We start from the raw sequence: 23,928 nt of genomic DNA, 5'->3' as shown, positions 1-23,928 counted from the left end.
TGGGAAGATACCCTTGAGCTTCTGAGTGTCTGGCTGCAGCCCCAGCTGTTTGTCAACAGTGGTAAGGAGGACCAAGAGCCTAATATCCTGTATTAGTGCCCAATCGTAGGAAAACAGAGGGGAATAACTTCTGGGAAAACAATGGGCATGGGAGCTTACCACAGCCATCCAGAAATAGCCAGATGCGATGGCCTCAAGAGGCTCCAAGTGAGAATTTTATTCTCAATTCAACAGTCCTGTTTTTGATTCACAATAGATAAGCCTGAAAGCAAATACACAAAAATGCTAACAGAAGGAATATGGATAACTGAGGTTAGGGCAATGAGATGGTGAGTAATATTTTTCTTTTCCCAAATTTTGATGATGTGGTTTTTATATCTTTAAAAAGAAAACATTAAAGCTATCTTTAAAGAAAAAGTACTTCTTTTCTCCTTTGATTAAACAGTATTCTAGAAATAGCTAAAGAGGACACACAGGCAGATGAAACAACATTGGCTAGTTTCCCAAATTCTGGATTTATTTTTCTGCAGGAAAGTGGCTACGACTACATAACAGGGGCTAAATTTACTCATTAGGTCACAGGATTTCAGGTGATGAGGGAAAGGTGTTCACAGCAGTGTCCTAGGAGGACTCTCAAAAGTATAACTGGCTTGCTTGGTGCTTCAAGATTTCCCCTGGACTCCTGCAGCTACCATCACAGGAGTTGGCCTCTAGGGGTGCTCTGCTCCATTTTGCTATACTCTTCTGGCCCCTTGAGTAGACAATCTCAAAATCCTTCCCCACTCCCCCATCTTTTAGCAGAAATAAAGGCAAAATTTCAAAAAAGAAGAAGGAGAAGGAGAAGAACATTTACTAGAAAGCTAAATGGAAAGATCATGGAAATAAACGATATAATGGAAAACAGGTTCTTTTATCTTAATGTAACTCAAATCTAGCCACAGATCTGCTTTCTGGGAACTTAGATCATACATTTCTTTTCTAAACCTAGACTGATGTGGATGCTGCATGAATCCTTCAGAGCCTCCAGCCTGGGGTACCTGCTCTGCCCATTCCATGTGTGAAAAGACTCTCAGCCTCATCTTCTCTCCAGGTCGCTGCTTCCCCGCCCTGGGCTCAGGCAGCTTTCAACAAGCCTGTGCTTCTCATACTTTCTGGTCTCTTGGTCTCCTAAGAGTGGAAGATGATTTTCTCTCCACCCAGAATTCAGCCTCTGGATTTAGGCCTTTCTATGTCTACCTTAAAGATAACTTTCTTTGCCCTTTCTGTAAATCTGTAAGACCCACACATCTTGCTGTCTTGTCCAGTCATTTGAAGCTTTTCATTAGGTAAATGTCAAGACTCAGTTTCTCCTATTTGGTGACAACCTTGACACTCACACTTTCCAGAGCATCTTAGTATTAGTTGTTTGAATCTACTGCCCCAATAAGTATACACATACTTGTCCAACCACGTGTCCCCAATTTGTTCAATACAATCACCATCCCTATGTCTTTGGCTGGTATCTGTCCCTATTCTTAAAAATGGGCAAAAGGCCACAAACAGCAGATGGCATTTGGGGAGGATTACCTCATGTTTGCTCCCCCATCAGACAAGTGGAAGATGGTATCTGTACCATCCTTCAAAGCCCCCAACCCTCAACCTCTCTGCCTCTTCAGCTGGACTTTTCCTTAATTCCCGTTCTTCATCTGTGAGATGCCTCTGACTGAGGGCTCTGCAGAGCAGAAATAAGTGACACACTCTGAACCCATTGGCTGTTCTAGCCGGCCCTACTTCAGGCTACCCACTCCCCTCTCTGACCCAGGTACTCTCTGGCCCCCCTCCTCAGGGAGAGATCTTGTAGAATTCTACTCATTATAGTTTTACAACAGCAAAATCCCTTAACCGTAAAGTAACATTAACACACATAATGTAAGAGGACGATTGATCACTCACACACACTTCTAAGGGGAAATGGACTGCTCTCTCCCTGGTGAGAAAAATATGGGTCTCCACCCACCACAAAAAAATCCCAGGATGCCCCAGAATGCAGTTTCTTCTCCTCATGACGTGTTGTAAAGCACGTCAGCTGCTCCTTGTTGCTGTGCAGATCACCCAACATCGGGTCACTGAGACAGAAGGCAGCGCTAGCTCACACAGCTGATAGGATTAGGAGATGGTGCTTTGTCAGCCTTGACTGAGTCCGGAGAAGCCCTCAGCATACACACGCAGGTGAGCTGTGAGGGAGAGCAGAGGTGGGGGGTACTGCAGTAGGTCTCGGTTGTATGGTGGAGATGTTTTCTCTTTGCAGTGCATTTATATATATTGTCTTTTCTCTTAAGTTTGCAGGCTGGGGGGTTCCTATCAATAAAAACCTGTCCTTTTTCAATTCTTTAATTTCAGGAATTGGCCACATGCACCTCATAGGATTTTTGTGAGGTTCAGGTGAGGTTCTAAAAATAGAGCTCTGAAAATATAAAGTTTTGTATAAATGAAAGAGATTATTCATTTGATAACTATAAATTTCACATAAACAAAGAATTAAATAATATATCCTAGATTTGGGGGGCATAATTACCTGCACATTCTTCTTTTCTCCCCAAACTATAACACCCTATCTTTCCAGTTCCTTCCCAGGCCTGGGCATGGATATTATTTATAATCTAGATGGGTTCTAGTCTTCTAAAGCAGCTGATATTTTCTAAAACCTAGCATTACACTCATCTCTAAAGGAGAAACCACAAAATTACAAAACGAGACTACAAAATAAGTAAGTAGAAATGGAAAATGATGCATGAGAATATTTTAGAGCAGATGAAAGATGAATATAATATGCTATAATAGATTATATGTCTTTGGTGGTATAATCCAAACGTTATAAGACATTTCTGTTAATGACATGAGAAACACTTGAATGAAATTAAAGGCAGCATAGATATTATCATTTGTAAAACTTGCCTTTTAGAACAGCAGAAAAACAGGCTTGGGTTCCAAAAGTACAGAGCTAAGAGACGTTAGAACACTAAATCATCAGCTTTTCCCTCGGCAGGGTTGCTATGGTGACAGCGGGGCTACTGCACAGCCTCTCACTGCCTGCACTTCTGCAGTAAAAGCTTTCACTGAACACATGTTGGATTTTTTAGGCACACACCCCATCATCAAATACAAAGACATATTGGAAGCAGCTTTATCTGAGTCGTTTGCAAAACAGAAGTTGCCTATTTTCTTTACCCTGTACTGATGGACTCCTTATGGGCTTATAGAACTCACTCATTCATCACCATTCATTTGACTGTTGTATATTGAGTGCCTTCTGTATGACAGGACCTGTACTAGGTACTGCCTGTGATCCCTGGCGAAGACAGACCAATAAATAGGGAATTCTTATACAAGATCTTAACAGCTCTCCTGGGGTGAATTTAAAACAGGTGTCCTGGAAATATGTAAGGACTGACCTTGGAGGGTCAGGGGAGGTTTTCTGGAAGAAGCTGTTTCTAAAATGAAACTTAATGTATCTTTAGGAGTTGAAGGGGGTTAAGGGGAGTCAAATGCAAGAAATGCTTTAGACGGAGGGACCAGCATGTGAACAGTTTCGAGGAAAAATAAAACATGACACCTCCAGAGAACTGAAAGTTCTACAGTTTGAGGGTTATCCATTTGTAGGTGGAGCAGAGGTTGGGAAGGGGGGACAGAGAGGACGAGTAGGTAAGGAGGGAGGATGGTGGATGAGGAATGGTAACAAATGAGATCAGAGAGGTAAAGAAGGCCAGATCATGAAAGGCCTCTGTGCCACATTCAAGAGTTTGAATATTAGAGGACACCTGAGAAGTGATTAATGAGTTTTAATGAAGAAACATGGCTTGATTTGGCCATTCAGAAAGGCTTTGTGGAAAAATTTAAAAACTGGCAAGAAAGGAATAAGAGGCACAATTGGGAACAAGACAACTTCTGTTAGACCACTACTGCAATCATCTGGGATGTTTGTGGTTTAGACTCTAAATGCAGATAATAGAGTGGAACGGTAGACAGAAGAAATCAGATTCAAGATATTACTAGAGTATCATGGAGATGACTTGGTGGTTTCTGCTATGTGGGGGCTTTGTGAGGGAGAAGAAAAAGTCAAGAATGACTCTGAGGTTCTGATTTGGACAGCTCAGTGGGGAGTGTTTCTACTATGAGGCCCCCAGACTCAATTCTCAATTCTCAGTAGTGAATTCAGAAGCACATTTTGGCCTTAACAGTGCATTTCTATATCATACTACATGTCCTTGGGCACATAATTTTGGAAATAATAGACTGTAGGAATCATCACTTTTCTGAAGTCCTTATCCAAGACAATGTGGGTATAGAAAATATGAATTAATCACCCCCTCTTTCCAAATAAAGAACCCTAAGACTACCAGGCTCACTGCTTAAGAAATCTAAGTAGATTGAAAAGTCATGAAGATGTATGCGATAAAATTTCTTTAGGAATATAGGAAAAAGGCAAATTGATTTCTCTAATGCTCTGATTTCAGGCTCTCTTTGGACTCACACTGCGCATTCCTAGATTTGAGATTTGAGGACTCGGAAAAATGCTGTCTGCAGGGCAGACAGATGGGGATGGTGGTGGTTCAAATATAATTTTCAAGGATTATAGTCCTCCCATGTACAACACTATGTGTAAGGATCAGACTGTGTCCTGTCCACATTGCTACTTAGAATATCCTCCAATTCTGAGTAAAGGACATCTGTTATTATATATGTTGACTTGCGTAAGATTAACTGTAGTAATTGTAATAAGTAAGGCCCATGACCCAGCTGATGATGTCTATTTTAAGTCCTCAGTTGGACAGATTTTAAGCTTTTTGAACAAATTTGTATGTCTCACAAATGCTTTTTCTGTCATGTGAGAGGCCTCAGCAAATACTGAATGGGTGACCTGAACGTGACTCAAGTGCCCTTTGGAAAGTTCTGTTCAGTCAGCTGGGTACAACTGTTTTATTTTCCTCATCTAATCCTCACAGCTACCTTCGAGGTAGATACTATTATCATCCCTCAATTAAACGAGGGTAAACTTGAGGTTCAGAGAGGTCAAGAACTTTAAGGTAAAGGCATTGGCTGGAAGAGAGTAGTAGAGCGCTGGATTTCTGAGTTCAGGTGTAGTGCCCTTCCCATAGCAGTGTGCCCCGGGGCGCATCCCCGGCCACCGCTTCAAGGCAGAGATGGAGAAAAAAGGCTGCCCTCGCCTTTAAACAGCCTGGCTCTCCAAGCCCTTGGGAACCGGCCCCGTCGTTTTTTCCCTGCACTTTCTGATGTAAACCCCCCAAGGAGAATCTCGGCCTTTGAGATCCCTGCACGAGCTGCTGTGTCAGTCCTGCAGCATTGGCTTGGCTGGGGTCCGGGTGCAGGGGGACCCGCCCCATCTCTCTCGGGCGAGGTAATTGTGGGGAGCCGTATGTTGACTAAAAACCGAGAGGGCAGGGAGGGGCCGCGACGGAAAAAACTTTCTCCATTTTGGCTCTTCGTGATATCGCAGTTTTTCTCCGTTTTTCTCTCAGACGTGCACCCCCTTCAAACCGGACCCTAAGGTGCCAAAGCGAGGGGGTCGGGCACCTCCAGGCTGGAGACGTTCGGAGCCCCGGCCTGCCCGCTTCGGGTCGGGCTCGGCAGAGCGGGAGGGGCGCGCGGTACTAGGGGCAAGTGCCGGCGGCGAGGTCGGGCGGGCGGACCCGACGAGCCGCCCGGGGTCCGGCAGGTGACGGGGGTGGCGGGGAGGAGGCGGCGGCGCCCCGGGAGCGGCCGCGGGCAGAGGCGGCGGCACCACGTGTCCGGCCGGGGCGGGGCGGCCGGGCGCGCCCTCGGAGCCGAGCGAGCGGCGGCCGCGGCGGCGGCGCGTCGGCCCCGCAGCACCCGCCGCCCGCACCCCGCGCCGGCTCAGCGCAGTGTCCTCGCTCCTGTGCCCGCAGGTGCCTCCTCCTGGACGGCGGCGGCGGCGGCGGCGCGGAGACCCGGCGGGCAGCGGAGCGATGGGACCCCTTCGAGAGACCAAGGTAAGTAAGGCACGTCGTGGGGGCGCGGGGGGCAGTGTCCGCGCGCTCCGCGGGGCCCCCGAGCGGGTCAGGTGAGAGCTGGAGGGGTGGCGTACAGAGTCGCAGGGAACGGGGACGAGGAGGTGGTGGGGACGATGGGAAGGCAGAGGACATTTGTTCAGGTGACGATGAGACTCAGGAGGTGGAGAGATGGTACCGGAGGAAAAGATTTGAGGGGGTGACACGAGGATTAAAAGATTGACTTTGGAGGGTTAATCCATCTCCTGAAAATGGGGATTTGGGATCTAGCTCTCAAATGATGCCCGGTTAGTGATGTGAATAAAAAGGACTTGGTGTACTGGTGACTGAGAAATAAGATCCCTAGCATGTCAGCGACCCAGCATTGGTTCAGGGTCTGCAGTGTGCCCGAGAGTGGCTGACGTGTGATACCTGCTGGGTGACTGATGTGCAGAGCAAATCCAGAGGCTGGGTGCGGCTTTCGCCCTGGATGGGGTAGATGCCTCAGCGACCTCAGGAGTTCCCGCGGCTGAGGCTTTCCCTTCAATTCCTGCACTGTGCAGACCTCCCAGAGATGTTTACTTTGGCAGCGACCCTTCCTGGTAAGCCGGTGGAAATGGGCAGGAGGTCATGTTTCCAAATAGTGTTTGTTACTAATCCAAAGGCCTTTTTCGATTGCAGAGGTTGGAGGAAGCAGTCAGTTTTTTGCAAAGAGCTCCTCCTAGGAATCCATTTTAATAAGGCAGGGCGGTGGTGACCCCGAAAAACACTGGACTTAAAGCTTGTTCTGCTTTTAGATGATATGCCTTGTTGGCTAAGCATCTTTAGCTCTTTTAGCCTCAGTTTCCTCATCTGTAAATAGGGATTTAAATTAGTGTCCTCTCTATGGCCTGGGTTGTAAAGATCAAATGAGGTAATGGTTGGGAAAGCACTTGAAAAATTGGAACACCCTGCCAAAATATTACTTTTTTATGCATTTTTAAAACCAAGGCATGGTTCTGTATTTAATGCTGTGTTTTTAAGAAGAGAGAGAGAAAACTCTCTTCTCATGGGTGTTCTGCAAGGAAAACAGAAGCTAACCAGGATGTAAAAGGTGGAGCCATCTTACTGGGTATTGGATTTTTGTTTGCTTTTCTGTTGGCAACAAGCCTTGTGTACCAGGATATTAATGAATAATTAAGATCCTGGCCGGAAGAGGAGGGATTTGAAAGATAAGCCTGAATGATCCATCAAGAAAGAATTGTTCCAGGTATAGGGGTCTACTTTGTGAGGAGACAGGAAAGAACAAGTCAGGGAAAGCAAAATGGAAGTCTAGAGGAAATCAAGTAATAAGCTGGAGTGTGCTGTGAGTAATAAAGAGCCTTTGAGAGAAGCAAAAGCTTGAATGTGATGGAAGAAGCCAGAGAGGGGAGGTGAGTTAGGAATCACATGGGAGGAGGGAATGGCTTTCCTGCTAATGAGTGGAGGTGTGTGCGTGTGCATGCACACACATGTGTGTGTGCACACACACACGCCCAAGTGTGTGGTCTTCAGAAGATTTGAAGGATTAGCTCAGTGGCAGAGTTTTGGTGTTCACTGAAGCAACTGAGATAAGGAGTACTTTGTAAAGATACAGTATGCAGAAATGTGATTTCTTAGAAACTGAACCCAGAAGGAACAAACAGGAGTTAAGAGGGGGAAACAAGTTTCCTATTGTTTTCTTTTTAATGTCCGATTTTAAGAAGGAGCAGAGAGTGCAGCATCATGAGAAGGAGATTTCCAGAAGCCGAATTCCCCGTTTGATTCTTCGGCCCCATCTGCCCCAGCAACAGCACAAAGTGTCCCCAGCCTCTGAGTCTCCCTTCTCTGAGGAAGAGAGCAGAGAGTTCAACCCCAGCAGCTCTGGGCGCTCAGCGAGGACCATTAGCAGCAACAGCTTCTGCTCAGGTATAGTACCCATGGGAGCCACACACGATCACCAAGTTTGTGCTCTGCTGGTGCACTGTGAATGGTCTGGAGCATGCCCCTTAAGAGCCTAGATCTGCACTTCTATTATTAGGATGAATTGTCTGAGGTTGCACCTTTTTGGCTGTTTTGACCTTCACATATAGCAGTTTCATATGGCTCAGTCCTGATGGAAATTCATACCTATTTTTACATATTATTCTGGTTTATAATTTACCATGTGAAATCTAACTTCTTTTCCTTTGACCGTTTAAAAAACTATTCCTTTGTTCACTCTGGGAAATGTATTTGCTTGCATTTTATACCAACAGCCTTTATAAACCTGTGTACTTCCAATTATGGAATCCCCAAAGATAAAACAACTTCTAATGAATGAGGTCAGGATCAAGGAGGTTTATATCCCAGGGCTGGGCCTGACCTTGTAGTTTAGAGGAAAAGAGCACAGTCTTTGTCATGTGCCAGACCTGAGCTGGAAGCCCTGATCTTTTCATATTTACAAGTTGAATGACCTTGGGCAGGTTGCTTAACCTCCTTGAGCCTCAGTTATATCCATAAAATGGGATGATAACACCTACCTTGTAGAGTTGCTGTAAGATTGAATGAGACCTAAAGGTAATCCTAATGCAGTACCTGGTTAATAGAAGCACTTAATAAATGATGGTTCTTAATAAGATGAACTATGGATGTCAGTTTTGGCACATGATTAAGGAAGTTTCCTTAAAGTTGTGAGCTCATTTGGCAAAGGCATAAATCTCTTCATAGCTTCTGAAGATGCCACCATTATCACTTGACAGAGCCTGTTATAACCCATTAAAGCATGTGACTTGGAAAGACTTGTATTCTTTGAGAAGTATTTGGAAATTGGGTAAACTTTAAAAGAGTGACTGTCTTGTTAGTAATGAAGAATGTTTCATAGTGGCTAATTTTTAGGGCTTACTCAGGGAAAATGTAATTTTCTATTAACACATGTATGAGAGGGAACATAGGAATCAAGATGCTATGATTAATGCCCCAATTTAGCAGGATTCAATATTATTTTTAGTATCAGTAACTATGTTTTTCAGTGTGCTTTTAAGTGCAGCTTTGGATTTCTTATATACTTTGACAAAATAATCCCCATCCTATGCATAAATTGTACATTAGAAATACTGTACTGACAATTTTTTATTTTTCTTTGTAAAGCCTCAGATGCTCTGCTTGATTCTGAAAAAAAAATTCTATCAAAATATTATATTTTAAAGCTTATTTCTTACCATTTGGACTTTATGAATCTAATTTAAAGTGGAGACCCACTGATGGTTTTGCTCGGTACTTTTGCAAGAAGAGAACACAAAGATCCCTAGGACCTGGAAACGTGTTTGCAGAAGGCAGTGCTGTTTGCTTTCACTCCATTTTGGAGCTCAGGAATCACTGTGTTTGAGTGTGAATGAACCCAGGGGATATCATTCCAAACTGACACGCTTTGTTTACATAACTCCATTCCACATTTATTCCCGATATTTTCTCCACATAATCATTTTCTCTGTGACTGACTTCAAGGTGAGTAGTGTTAGCAAGGAAAAAAAAAAAAAAAAGGAAGTTGATCAAAACAAAAGAGAAACTCCAAATATATTTTAGAAAATATATTAGGCAAATCAATAAAATTATAAATTTTGGTCATGAATCACTTTCTCCAAGACCCATTCCTGGGTGATTTCTCCTTCCCAGGAGACCTGTCTCCCACTAAGGCCCTAATGCTGTACATGAAAATCGAAAGTAGATATTGATCCTTCTGCCATTAACTAGCTGAGAATTGAGTGGCAGAATCTTCTAATTATGGGTGTCTATAAACCTGTCTTTCCATCGTTAGCCTTGCATGCAGTCTCCGAATAGGATTCCCCCTGTTCCTAGGCCTCATCTTTCTGTGTTGGTGCTCCCCAAGGTTTGGGTTGGTGCCTTTCCTTCAGTGCCTTCCTTTCCTATGGAGCCCCAATAGACCCCAAGACAGCTTTGAGTGCTGCGCTAAAATTGACAGGAGCCCCCTTTGGGGGCGTGTTAATGATGCTTTAGGAGGTCAGTCTGGGGATGGAAAATAAATGGGTTTGGTACTATGGGGAGCATTAAAGCTGCAGGCAGTGAGGTAGAGAATGTAAAACACGTCCAGCCAGCAGGGGGAAATAGCTGGTTTTAATCCAGCCACTTTAACACTGAGGCCAGAATATGTGTTGGCTGCTTAATCATGGCAGTTAAGTCAGAGACCAAGGTACAGGCAAACATTAAAAATGCCATCTTCTGTTAGGATTAAATTAAAATAATTTAGAGAGATCTGTTGCTGCCATAGCTTCATTGCCTTACGGTGATCATTCTGCATTAGCTTGTGTTCTTTATAAATCATCACACTGACTAATGTGAAAAGGGACAGGTAGAGCTAGGGGGATTCTTACCATCAAGTATGAAATTGTGGAGGAAAATGGTCCTCAAACACAAAGCGATTTAATTTGAAAATTACACTTTCAGAACTGCAAGCTAGAGACTCTTTTCCCCAAATTCATATCAAAGGCATTGATTGTGAAGAGCTTCATATGTTCTAAGATGCTCAGTTTTTAAAAGAAGGATGTGGTGAGTTTACATGAAGTTAAATTTACTTGATATAAAGAATTATCCTTTATTTTGAGAGTCTGACTTTTTATCCTTTATATATTGTATTATATTATTTTATTATTTTATAATTTTATATTATAACAGAATGTCATGATAGTGGATGGTGGTTAAACTTGAGCAGAATAAATGACAACTCTTTGTTGATGTGTTCCCCATGTCCACCATATGTTTTTCTTTTAATTTTACTGATCTGTGAAATTACAAGACTGGGAACCATGTCTTTGCAAAGTGGCCTGTCCGTTTTTGCCTACTGTATTCCTTCCCCCACTCCCTGCCTTTCCCCTATCTTCCCACGGGAGCTTTGACAAGGAACATTTAATGACTTGATATTCTATATGCTAATTTGTGTGTTGTATCTATCTCATTTCAGAAAGAAGGAGTTGTGTGTGACCTTTTGCAATTCATTTGGGGTGTAATCCCAAAGAGCGCTTCCTTTAATAGCTTTTTAGTAACAGAATTTCTTTGAAGATATGAATGTGTTTTGTGCACTCCAACATCATTCTTCTGATAAAACAGTCTATTCTTTACAGTTTGTATTTGGTCTTCGTCATTGTGACCTTAACTGGGCACAGTAAAGTTTATATGGTATTGGAAGCCAGGCCCTATTTGTGTGCATGGCGAACAAAACATTATATATTCCTAGTAAATATTAACTAAAGGTTTTTTTTAAAGAATACATACAGAAGTATAGTTAATAGTAGGTTAATAGAAACAAAACACCTGCTTTCATGTCCACTCTCGCACTTTTAAAGTTTTTTTAACCAATGGTTTGGTATAACATCACCCCAACTTCCTCCCCCCCCCCCCACCCTCTTTCCCCTTGTTTCTTGTTTTAACATGCCCACAAGAAGTGACAAAGCTCATATTTGTGAGTTGTGTTCTGGGTGTGGCCCATTGAATCTAGGCCTCTGTCCATTTTTCTCCTCTTTCTGTGTTGGTAGTGAATTTTGTTTGTCATAATACCGTGACTCCAGACATTCTTAGAAAAGCCCATGACCTGGCTGAGTCAGTCAGTCACCTCCATCGGTCACCTGCCATGGTTAGCAGCCTGCTGTGCATTTCCTCCTTGCTTAGTTGAGGTAATAATTACCCCTTATGGCTGGGAGGCAGATGGATTGCTGGGTTTTACTCTAGTTCTCCTTAGGGTGCCTTGTAAATATGGCAGGTGGAACAAATTTTGTGTAGAGAACACGGGTTGTTTTATGGGAGACCAGTGATTTCTCGGAGTTATTTCCATGTTGCTAATGTGCACACACAGGTATATAGGCAGGTTTGTGACTTAACCCACTAAAACATGTACCAGGTGGGGCGCCTGGGTGACTCAGTTGGTTAAGCATCTGAGTTCAGCTCTGGTCATGATCTTGCGGTTTGTGAGTTTGAGCCCTGCATCAGGCTCTGTGCGGGCAGCTCAGAGCCTAGAGCCTGGAGCCTGCTTGACATTCTGTGTCTGCCTCTCTCTCTGCTCCTTCCCTGCTCATGCTCTGTCTCTCTCTCTCAAAAATAAATAAACATTAAAAAAATTTAAAAACCTGTATCAGGTCAAGACACTAAATGGTCAAAATCCAGGATTCTTTGCAGTGGAATCCTGAGGAAGGTGTTTGTGGAAAGTATTCTGGTTTTTACAGTGACTGGGAAGAAATCCTTCTTTGAGTGCCAGTGACCTAGAGGTAATCATCGTTGCTATTTGTGGGAAGAACAATTAAGGCAAATTACAACCTGACTAGTGCCCTGCTGTGACATGACAATACCTCCAAAAATTTGCCAGGCCTTGCCAAACAAATATTTCTGCTTTGCTTCTGTCCAGTTGAGGAAGCTTGGCATCTGGATAGAGTAAATCTTTGAACATAATCATCAGAACTGAGATGAACATTTTAAAGTGAAGTGAGCTGCAATACTGAATTACACTCTAATTGAATGACTACCAACCTGCTGTGAAGAAAAAAACAAAGACCCTAAGACTTTAGTATTATTTTAATGAGTACAGGACCCAGGCACAGTTGCATAATAGATATTTCAAGTGCTTAACTGCCTCAGCCACAGAAATAAGCACCTAATGATATGGGTCACAATATAGGCAATATTTCTTTGAAGATGTGGTGACTGCAATTAGGAGGGCAAGAGCAAAAATTTTTGCCATTTAATAAAAGACCTACTGAGCAGTGGGGATGGTGAATAGTAACCATGATGGAATTGGACCAGGCCTGAGAGCAGATTATGGTACCATGAGAATCTTTTATGTTCTAAAATACTAAGGTTGTTCTAAAATGATCTGAATTGTTTCGCAATTCAGAGAATGGCATTTGTCTACTTTCTAATCCTCAGGAAAACTTTGTTTGAAATGCAGATGCCTTGGCCCCACCCTAACCTATTATCTATTATCACAGAATGGGAGGGACCCAGGAATCTGTATTTTATAGGCTTTCTAGATGACTTATACCTACTGAAGTCTGAGCCTCAATCCTTTGTGGTCTGTGTGTGTTTGGGAATTTTGTATGAGGGACGTGAAGGGTATGCCCCAGTAGCATTGCAAGATGAAGAAAGATCAAAGAAGACAGAAGTGGTGGCCAACCAAGCTGTTTAAACTCATGGCATGGGCAAGGAAAATGCCTCCACATTCCCTGGAAATGATAGCTTCTCACTCTGCATTTATAATTCCTGTGTCATTAGTCTTAGCATTAATATTCTTTATATCTACATTATTGTTGTAACTTGTGTTCAAATGGTAGACAAGTAAAGGAGGAGAAAGTACTTTCCTCCTTTATTTTCCTATGTAATCCTCTCACTGGATTTACTATCTCTAGCATACTTTTAACTCTTTTGCATTTACTTTCTTTGATATTAGGAGGATTTGGGGTACTCTGAAAGCAGGTACACTGGATATACTCTTTCTGAATAACCAGTGGATTCACTGAATGAGGAAAAAGAGAAACTGTAGCCTGGGAGTAGCAGAACATTCACCTTTTTGCAAGCTTCCACAAAAATGTGGTGTCCACTAAGCATTTATTAAATGCCTGCTGAGGATCAGGAATTGTGCTAAAGTCATGATGATGAATAAAACAGAGAGACGGAAAAATCAATTCTATTACTGCCTTCACCCTGGCACCAAAAAATAAGTGGGATACCACGTCTGTAGATGTGATTCCCACGCGACTACTTTTACTTACTTGTTTCCCTGTCCCTTTTACTTACGCCCACTCCACACACACTTCTTCCTTGTAATTTGAGTTTGTTGGTCCGTTTATTATCTGCATTGGCCTCTCACATTTCATAAGCCCAAGGATTCAAAGAAGTAGCATTTATTAGTGTGGTGTAGTGGATAAACATGAGCCTTGGCATCCTAGACCTGAGTTGAAAGCATGAAATAAGATTAGAAAGGTGGGCCAGGTCAGATCAGGAAAGGTTTTGTATGCTATGCTAACTTGATCCATGAGATCAAAGATCCATACAGAAACTAGGCTAGTAATGCAAAGGGTGAGGCCACCTGGATAGATCACAATAGAGGGGAGTCTAGAACTGGACAGCATGTGCCCCTTCTCACAATATTCAAATTTAAAAATTCAGGTGTTTTTTAAAAAATATAGTTTATTTACTTATAAACTATAAGGGACAGGGAGAGAGAATCCCAAGCTTGAACGCACGAACCGAGAGACTGTGACCTGAGCCAAAATCAAGAGTCAGAGGCTTAGCCGACTGAGAGACCCAGGGACTCCTAAAAATTCAGATTTTTAACTAACTGCCAGCTAAGTAGCATGTATAAATGGCTGGGTGTGGCTCCTGGGCTGCCATATGGCAATTCCTAAAGATCTTGCAGAGCCATGAAAGGGTTTTAAGCAAGGAAGAGTTATGACTGTATTTACAATTTAGAAAAATCTTTCAGATTATATGTTGGACGGTAGATGGAAGGAGGTAGGAATGATGGCGAGGAGCCTGCCTGGTTTGAAGGCCATTGTGACAGTCTAGTTGAAGACCAATAAAATGGTATGTAAGAGGATTTAGGGGCTAGAACATACATATATGAGTATGTATTACAAGTGGAAGGGGCAGGAAAGAGTTCTATCTGAATTTCCTCTGGTTGAACACAAATGGAGCAGCAGGACTGGGGGAAAAGGACAGTGAGTCAGGTTAACAAGCTCAGATTTAGCTTGGTTGCATTTGAGGTAAAGCAAAAGGTCTGGAGCTCCAGAGAGAAGGCAGAGATGTCGGTAGCTGAAGTCAAGGGAGCTGATAATATTACCCAAGGGCAGTGCATGGAGGAAGATAAGAGTCCCAAGGCTAGACTTCTGAGATCAATCATGAGTATACAGAAAAAGGAAACCAAGGCACCCAAAAAGAGTTTAGAGAGGAAGGAGGAGAGTCAGGAGTGACAGTGAAGAAGAGTGTAGCCAACAGGTTCCGCTGTCACACGAGATGAAGGAAGGTATTCTCTAAAAAATGTTCAAGGATAAAACCACTAGGGTATCAGTGATTTTAGGCAGAAACAATCCCAGGAAATTGTGGGGATGGAATCCAAAATGCATCAAGCTGAGATGTGAATGGGAGGTGACAAATACAGTGTAGACAGCTTTTTAAAACAAGCTTAACTGGGATGGGAAAGAAGTAGAAAAAAAACAAGTGTTATTTTGGGCTCCTGGGTGGCTCAATCAGTTAGAATGGAGTCTTGGTTTCAGCTCAGGTCATGATCTCACAGTTGATGAGTTCAAGCCCCACATTGGGCTCCACGCTGACAGTATGGAGTCTGCTTGGGATTCTTGCTCTCCGTCTCTGTCCCTCTTTCTGCCCCTCCCCAGCTCACTTTCTCTTTCTCTCTCTTAAAATAAATAAACTTAAGAAAAGTGTTATTTATAGTGAAGATAGAGTGTTTATCAAATGACAGGTATTTTGATAAGATTGTTAGGCTGAGGGGAAATAAACAAGAAAGAAATTAAATAAACACACACAGAGATTGAGAGAATGAGTGGAAAAGGTTTAGCTTTGTAACAAACCTGGGGGTGGACCCCAAAAGACATATATAGAAAGAAAAGAAAGGCTGGAGGTGAATATAGGTAAGTATAGGGTAGGTAGTTGAAGGATACATTTCACAGCTGGGTTAGGTGCCACTATATGCTTCCTCTGTCATACCACATGACCCACCTGGTTTTTAGATTTCATAGTTAGTTACCTGACTCTCCAGTAGACTAAGCTCCGTGAAGGCAGGAACAATATAGTTCCCTGCACTATACCTGACATATAGCAGTTGCTTAATAAGTATTTATTGAAATTTGATAGAAGGCATAATTATGAGTAAGACAAGTGAAGTATTTTCATTCATTTAATAAAATTTACTGAGAGCAGGTACTATCTTAGTAGTTGGGGGAATAACAACTAGAATGGTACCTAATACTCAACTTAATGGGTTTATTAAATGAAGGAAACATTCCTGTCCTTGAGAGTTTGGCATCTCGGTTTAGCATCTCCAAATGTCAAAAAGAGTAATTAATCTCTGTAATAGAACCGTGACTCCAGTGCTCTGGGTAGCTAGAAGAGAGATCTCTTGCTAAGAAAATCAGAAAACGCTCCACTCACAAATCGGCACTTGCAAGGCATGAGAAAAAAGCAGCCCAGGTTAGAGTCAAGAAGGAATTTCGCACAAAGCTACATACTCACATTTCCCAGCACTACAACTGGACACTAGCCACGACCCCACCCTTCCCCCCACCCAGGTGCTTTTGAGAAAGCTCTGGTCTCCTCCCACTGACCCGGGGGAGACGGGGTGCACTTCAGCTATACAAGACTGCTGAGTATGCCTGTACTGGAAGGTGGCTTTGCTGGCTCCCGGGCACAGTAACTGCTCCACATGTCCCCTGTTGCTCGGCTTGGCTGTCTCCTGCTTTGGAGATACTGTGCAGCCCCTCTTCTGCCAAAGGGGAGAGAGACACCAGTGACAGCTGCTCCTCAGCTGCTGGACAATCATAGTGCCCCAGGCTCCACTGCCTGGGGTCACACTGCTCTGGTTCCAGAAGGAAGCCAGTCCTTTTCAGGCTGACTCCTCTCTTTTTTTTTTTTTTTTTTTTTTTTTAATTTTCAGTGTAGTTGACACACAATGTTACATTAGCTTCAGGTGTACAACATAGTGTTTCAGGAACCCTCTGTGTATGCTGTGCTCACAACGCTATTCCAGTACCATTGACTGTATTCCCTGTGCCGTACCTTTTATTCTTGTGATTTATTTTCTAACTGGAAGCCTATATCTCCCACTCCCCTTCACCCAATTTTCCCTTCTTCCCCTTTCCCTCCCCTCTGGCAACCACCGATTTGTTCTTTGTATTTGTAGGTCTGAAAGATCGCTCTTTCTTTTTAGGGAACCCAAACCAAGGTTCCCAGTGCCTCCCAGTGCTGTCATGTGGGCTCATCCAACACTCACCCCCCTCCCTGCAGAAACTCATCCTTCAGCTTTCCGCTGCTGTCTGAATTTTCCCGGGGCTTCTCCTTTTTCCTGGCTGGCTCTGTCTTTATTCTGTCTCCTTTTGTGTGGGTGACCATACAGTTAGCATTCCTCACAAACTCTAACCCAACCCTCAGAATTCATGAGTCTGTGGACCCTAACCAACCCTTGTATTTATTCTGAGGTGTTTGTGAGGATTATATTTTAATGCTAATTATTGTATTTTTAAAATTCCAAAGTAATAAAAATGTGCAAACCCATAGAGTAGATGTAATCACATTTATAGGACTTATTTTGCTTTGCTTTTTGCCAAAGTGAGATCATGCTATATTGATCGGTGATCCTTTCTGTTTATTTGTTAAGTGAATATTTATTGAACATCTGCTGTGAGCAAGACACTATCCTGAGAGCTGATGCAGAGTGATGAACAGTACCCACAGAACTCCGGTCTCCAGGAAGGTGTATTCAGGCAGTACCTGTTCCCGACATTGCTTGTCAGCACAGAGAAGTCCCCTCGTTCATTGTAAGGACAGCACATATTCCACTCTAGAGAGGGACACTATTCAATGCATTCTTCGTAGGTGGACATTTTGTCTGTAGGGTTAACCTTCAAAATTCAGAACCTTATTTTATGAATGTCACTGGAATTAGACTGCGAGCATATTTCTCTTTCTCTTTATTCCCTTTTTTAAACAAAGTAAAACCATGCTACACATGTGTTACCTGAAACAATTATTATTTTTTTAATAGATAAAACCCAAAGGTAGCAATTACAGGAACTATGTGAGTATCGCTTTTTCCTTAACTTTTCTTCATTTGTATCCCTTCCTCCTTCCTGACCATCATTATATTCAGATTCTCAGTGTGAGAAAAATAGAACAAAAGGGAAACGATATTTACGTTGCTACAAGACAGCTAAGTTTAACTCAGGTGTCCTTGGAGAGGTTTGCAGTGTCCTTGTTAAAGAGTCTTCAAGAGATGATGAGATAGCTTCTTGATCTGTCTCTGTCTGTCTCCTCTTTCCTTCTGATGGTCCTTCCAGTGCTCCTCCCTCACCTCCCCATCTCCCTCTCTCTCATCTTCTCCCACCAAGGAACCTTTAAAAAAATAACTGAGTCTTTAAAAAGGCATGGCATCAGAAACTGCAAATAAACCCCTATTGCTAAGGAGAGGGAATCAGAAGTATTAGTAACATGCCTATTTCAGAACCATCATTCCGAAAGGACCAAGCACAGAAAATGGAAGCTTGCAGGACAGATCCCCTCGACACACCACCTGCTGGGCACCCCTGTCTTGGGGCAGTGACAGAGCCACACTGCCCCCCTGTTTCTGCACCTGCTACCCCCTCACCAGAACCCTTCCATAGTGTCCTTTCTCACACTACATTAACTATTTAGTTGGAACCGAGATATTTTACCCTCCAAACTTCTTCTCCTCTGGCTGCTAACACAAATCAAACATCTTGATGCTTGGTGAAAAACCAAGTAGGGGCCCTTCTTTCCAAAACAGCGTGCGTCCTATGAAGAAATGGACACCTGCCTTCCTTTACTTCACTTACTCTCATCCTTCTCCACCGCCGAAGTATGCACCAGAATGACATTAGGGAGCGCTCAAAGCTCCAAAATAGCTCAGAAATCCCAGGAATGTTTGCATGGGAGATGATTATTTTGTCTCCAAGAAACCAGGGAGACATTCATTAAATAATTACTCCACTCTCCATTTTTATAGATGTAGGTGACAAGTGTTGGTGGAAGGGCTTCGTTGCATTACTTTCCCCAGCTCGTTTCCACCAGCTCACACATACACTCACTCGAGTAGACACATCCTTAAAGGAAATAGGCTCCTTTGACCCCTCATCTCTTTGTGCCTGCCATCCTGTTTCTCCTTTTCACAGCAAAACTCCATAATTTGCCCTTGCCAGGCATGTGAGTGGCCTTGCTGGCCAATCTTTCTCTTGTCTGCCCTCATTTTCTGTGACTTCCCAGCAGCACTCAACACAAATGAACAAGCCCCTCCCTTAGGAAGGATTTTCCTCCTTAGCCTCTGTGGTCCCACCCCTCTGAGGCTCCACCTGCCTCTCAAGTCACTTCTTGGGCACCATTGCTGGCTCCCCCCTCTCCTTGTCCTCACTTGTCACATTACCCCCTCCTCCTCCTGCCCTCCCCAAGGGCTCCCACCTCTAAATTTGTCAGCTGTAGGATGGTGATGCTTCTGGCCTCTCCCCTGAGCTTCAGGCTCTCATATCCAACTGCCTAGTTGATATCTTCCAGTTCATGGTTAGTTTGTACCTCATAATTAACATATCAAAAACAGAATTCTTGGTTGCAGCACCTACATGCTCATAAACCCATTTTTCTCCAACTCAGAAATGACCACCACGGACCAGTTGCTTACACAAAAAAACCTTGAAGAGGGGCGCCTGGGTGGCTCAGTCATTTTAGCATCCAACTCTTGATTTCAGCTCAGGTAATGATCCATGGGATCAAGCCCCATGTCAGGCTCTGCACTGAGCATGGAGTCTGCTTGAGATTCTCTCTCTCTCTCTCTCTCTCTCTCTCTCTCTCTCTCTCTCTCTTACTTTCTTTCTCTGTCCCTCTGCCCCTCTCCCTAGTGCTCTCTCTCTGTCTCTAAAAAACAAAAACAAAAAAACACTTGAAGACATCCTCGATCCCTTCCTATTTTTCATTATTGTGAATCAAATGCTTCCAATTATTTTTCCAAAATAAATCCCAAATCCATCTACTTTCTTCGATTTTTTCACAGCTACCACCTAGTCAAACCATTATCATCTCTGATTTCCACCATGTCAGGGGCTCCACATGTTTATATGCTTGGGCTCATTCATTCCTAAAGGGGCCACACTACATAATGGTTAAAAAGGAGGCTCTGGAGTGAGCCTGTTTGGATTCATACCATGGCTCTACCAGTCACTGACTACAACCTCGAGCAGGTGGCTTAAATTCTAGTGCTAGGTTTGTATGCCTTCTGCAAAGCAGGATGATATTAGTGCCTGTCTTGAAGGGTTATTAGGTTAACTTAATAAAACTTATGACAACATGCCTGGTACTTAGTAGGCACTCAGTAAATATTAGCTAGATATATCATCACGAATACAGTCTGTTCTCCACAAACCAAATTGTTGTCATCTGCTTAATGCACTTTAAGGCTTCCATCGCACTTAACATAAACTTGGGATTCCTGGCCTATAATCTTACACATGCTCTGGCCTCTGCCTCCCTCCAACCTCATCATTAGTCCTTCTCTCCTTATCACCCTTCCTGGCCTTCCTTCAGTTTCCTCAATATACCAAACTCCTTATTGCTCCCTCTACCTGGAGTTCTTTTCCCTGCCTTTTCCATGATTAGTGTCTTCTCATGTGTTTCGTCTCAGCTCATACTACCTCTTCAGGGCCTTCCATGACATCCTGTCTGATGAAATACTTCCCACCCCCCCACCTAGCTAGTCTATGTAATATCACCCAGTTTGTTTCATTAATAGTAAACACAATCAGATATCTTCTCTATGTATTTCTTTTTTTACTTGTTTATTAACTGTCTGTCTCCACCACTAGAATGTGAACTTCTTCAGGACAAGGCTCTTAGAGAGTCTTGATCATCATGACATCCTTAATATGTAGATGACTACCTGTCATGTAATAGGAAATCAGTAATTATTTGTGGAAGGAATGGATGGGTAGATGGATGGATGGATGGATGGATGGATGGATGGATGGTTAGTTGGATGGTTGAATGGATGGATGGATGGATGGTTAATTGGATGGTTGAATGGATGGATGGATGGTATTCTTACACTTCAACATTGGCTGTTGGGTAGTGTCACACTGTGTAATACTGAAGCAATTAGTGTAAAGCCTTGTAGACTTGTGAATTCTCACTCCAAAAAATGCTAAAATTAGGTAAAGGAAAAGAAGTTTAAAATGTCTTGTTCAAATCTAGAAGCAAAATTCTCTGAATGGCAAGCATTATATGGTTACAGTGTTGAAGCAAGAATATTGGAAAACTAGAACCAGCTAGAACTTCTTGCCTCGAATTTTTGTGGTCTGTTTATTATGGGATGGCTTCTTTCTAACAGCTTCCTTTGTCTGTTTTTAATTTGAGCATTCCCAGAATTGCTGCTGTTTCCTCTTGGAACAAACATAGGTAGAAAATTTTAGAAAGAAACTGGCTTGTGGTAGTGAAGAAAACAGATTTCAGGGTCAGGGAAACCTGAGTTTGAATCTTGAGTTAGTTACTTAGTAGTTGTATGACTGTGGAATTCTTAACCTCTCTGGGCCTCAGCTTTCCCACCTATGAAATATTATTAAAAATTAGTGTTACTTGATAGCTACTTAATAAGTATCACTTTTCTTATCTTACCTACATCCTTTCAATGCATTTGAATGGTTTGTGGTAGGAATTTCACAAGGTTCAGATTAAGCATGAGTTTAAACTGTGACGTTTTATGTCTCCATCAGACTGTCTTGGGAAATGTTAAGATCTGGAACAGAAATAATACTAACACTTACAGCAGTGTCCAGCACATAGATAGTAAATATTTGTTGAATGGATGAGTAAGTAGTCTGTAAATGCTTCAGTCATTCCTGAGAATCAACTAAATTTCCATGTAGTTTAATGTTTCCTTAGAACAACAATGATTTTTTTTCCTCCAAATTATTCAAGTGAACACTGAAGAACATCAAACCATAACTGAATGTTTCAAGACGTCATGGCATAAAACCACGTTTTCCTCTGCCTGATGTTATTTTTAAGTACATCTTCTGGAATTGTTTAGTTCAGCATTTTGGGAAACAAATGAGCTCCAAGATCTAAATTCAAAAATGAACCAGAAGTTTCAGAAATGTTTCTTGGACTTTGAAGAAATATTTTGTTTGTAATCTTTATAACCTGTGTTTTACTTTTGTATGGAATTGGTGCAAGGATGAAGTAGTGACTTGGTCATCATAATTGCCACCAAAAGTTTGATGACATTGGTTGTTAGGCACTGTAGTTAAATCTCAGGAAATTATGTGATACACACACACACACACACACACACACACACACACACACAATCTTAACTGGGCAAGCTTATTATTTTTAAATGTGGATTTTAAATGTATATATACTCGCTTTGCAAGAAATATTCATTGATTTCAAATTTTTACCAAAAAAACATTGCAAAGTAATATGGAAAGAATAAATTTCCTTAAAAAATTAAATAATAATAATAAAGTTGGCATCTAACCTCCCATCGCCTCTTAAAATGAATTCCAGGGGTGCCTATGTGGCTCAGTCAGTTAAGTGTCCGACTCTTGATTTGGGCTCAGATCATGAATCTCATGATTCATGAATTCAAGCCCCAAGTCAGGCTCCGCACTGTCAGTGCGGAGCCTGCTTGGATTCTCGGTCTCACTCTCTTGCTGCCCCTCCCCCACTCACGATTTCTCTCTCTCTTTCTCTCTCTCTCTCTCAAAAATAAATAAAACATTAAAAAATTAATGAATTCTAGATGGATTAAATTTAAATGAAGAGTGAAACTATAAAAATCTAGAAGAAAATATAAGTAAATGTTTAATTGATCTTGGAGTGAAGAAGGACATTCTAATCATTAAAGCATCAGAAGAAATCACAAAGGAAAATATGGAGAGATTTGACAACTAGAAGTAGAAGAAGGTTTGTATGTCAAAACATTGTAAATTAAGGGGCGCCTGGGTGAGTCAGTCAGTCGGTTGGGCATCAATCTCTGGCTCAGATCATGGTCTCACTGTTGGTGCGTTCAGCCCTGCGTTGGGCTCTGTGCTGACAGCTTGGAGCCTGGAGCCTGCTTCGGATTCTGTCTCCCTCTTTCTGCCCCTCCCCTGCTCGTGCTGTCTCTCTCTCTCTCTCTCAAAAATATTAAAATTTTTTTTAAAAATACTGTAAATTAAAAACAAGCAAACTCAGTGAAACATAACAACGGATTAGTGCCCTTCATATATATAAGGATTTCTTACAGATCAATAAGAAATCCATAACATTTTAGTGGAAAAATTGACAAACTAACAATTCATAGACTAAGTAAAAAGATCCAGTGAACATATGAAAGACATTAAGCTTCACTAATAATTAAATATATGCAGCTAAAACATCAAAAATATGTTTTTCATTATTAATTTGGCAAAAATGCAAACAAATGGTATTCAATACTTGCGGGGATTTTATAAGTAGGACACTCTCATTCAATAATAATAGGAGTATAAGTTGTCTCAAACTTCTTTGAGGGCTTAGTAATTCCACTTTGGATATACGTTCTGTAAGTCAATAAAAAAAATTGACCAAAGATTTATTTTTAAAATGTGTTATTCAAAACAATTTCAACAGTAGTGACAAAATTAGAAACAACCTAAAATAACCCACAAGATGGAATTGACTTTTTAAAATGATATGTTTGTATCTATTTTAAATTTTTTTTTTCAACGTTTTTTTATTTATTTTTGGGACAGAGAGAGACAGAGCATGAACGGGGGAGGGGCAGAGAGAGAGGGAGACACAGAATCGGAAACAGGCTCCAGGCTCTGAGCCATCAGCCCAGAGCCCGACGCGGGGCTCGAACTCACGGAGTGCGAGATCGTTAACCTGGCTGAAGTCGGACGCTTAACCGACTGCGCCACCCAGGCGCCCCTGTTTGTATCTATTTTAAATAATTACTCATTTAAAGTAAGTTTTTGAGAAATTAAATCAAATATTTTGGAACTTCTAAAAAATTTTTTTAACATTTTTTTATTTATTTTTGAGACAGAGAGAGACAAAGCGTGAACGGGGGAGGGTCAGAGAGAGGGAGACACAGAATCTGAAACAGGCTCCAGGCTCTGAGCTGTCAGCACAGAGCCGACGCGGGGCTCGAACCCACAGACTGCGAGATCATGACCTGAGCCGAAGT

The 23,928-nt window shown here is 42.3% G+C and overlaps 1 protein-coding gene across 3 annotated transcripts in view; it reads left to right on the top strand.

Moving 5' to 3' along the window:
- SYBU (syntabulin) overlaps positions 1–23,928 on the top strand; it is a 112,716-nt gene that overhangs the window by 33,100 nt on the left and 55,688 nt on the right. For 2 of the 3 annotated variants that reach the window (XM_058698859.1, XM_058698856.1), the window contains exons 2-3: positions 5,925–6,008; positions 7,727–7,931. In XM_058698859.1, coding sequence (XP_058554842.1) covers positions 5,985–6,008; positions 7,727–7,931 — 229 coding nt within the window. In that variant the 5' untranslated portion in view covers positions 5,925–5,984. Of the gene's footprint in view, positions 1–2,073; positions 2,209–5,924; positions 6,009–7,726; positions 7,932–23,928 lie in introns of those variants that run through there. The other variant, XM_058698858.1, reaches the window with a different exon arrangement.

The sequence above is a fragment of the Neofelis nebulosa genome, chromosome 14 (genome assembly GCF_028018385.1).
Source record: "Neofelis nebulosa isolate mNeoNeb1 chromosome 14, mNeoNeb1.pri, whole genome shotgun sequence".
Classification (NCBI taxonomy): domain Eukaryota; kingdom Metazoa; phylum Chordata; class Mammalia; order Carnivora; family Felidae; genus Neofelis; species Neofelis nebulosa.
Note: the sequence above shows the minus strand (reverse complement) of the source record. Positions and strands in the feature narration are given on the sequence as shown.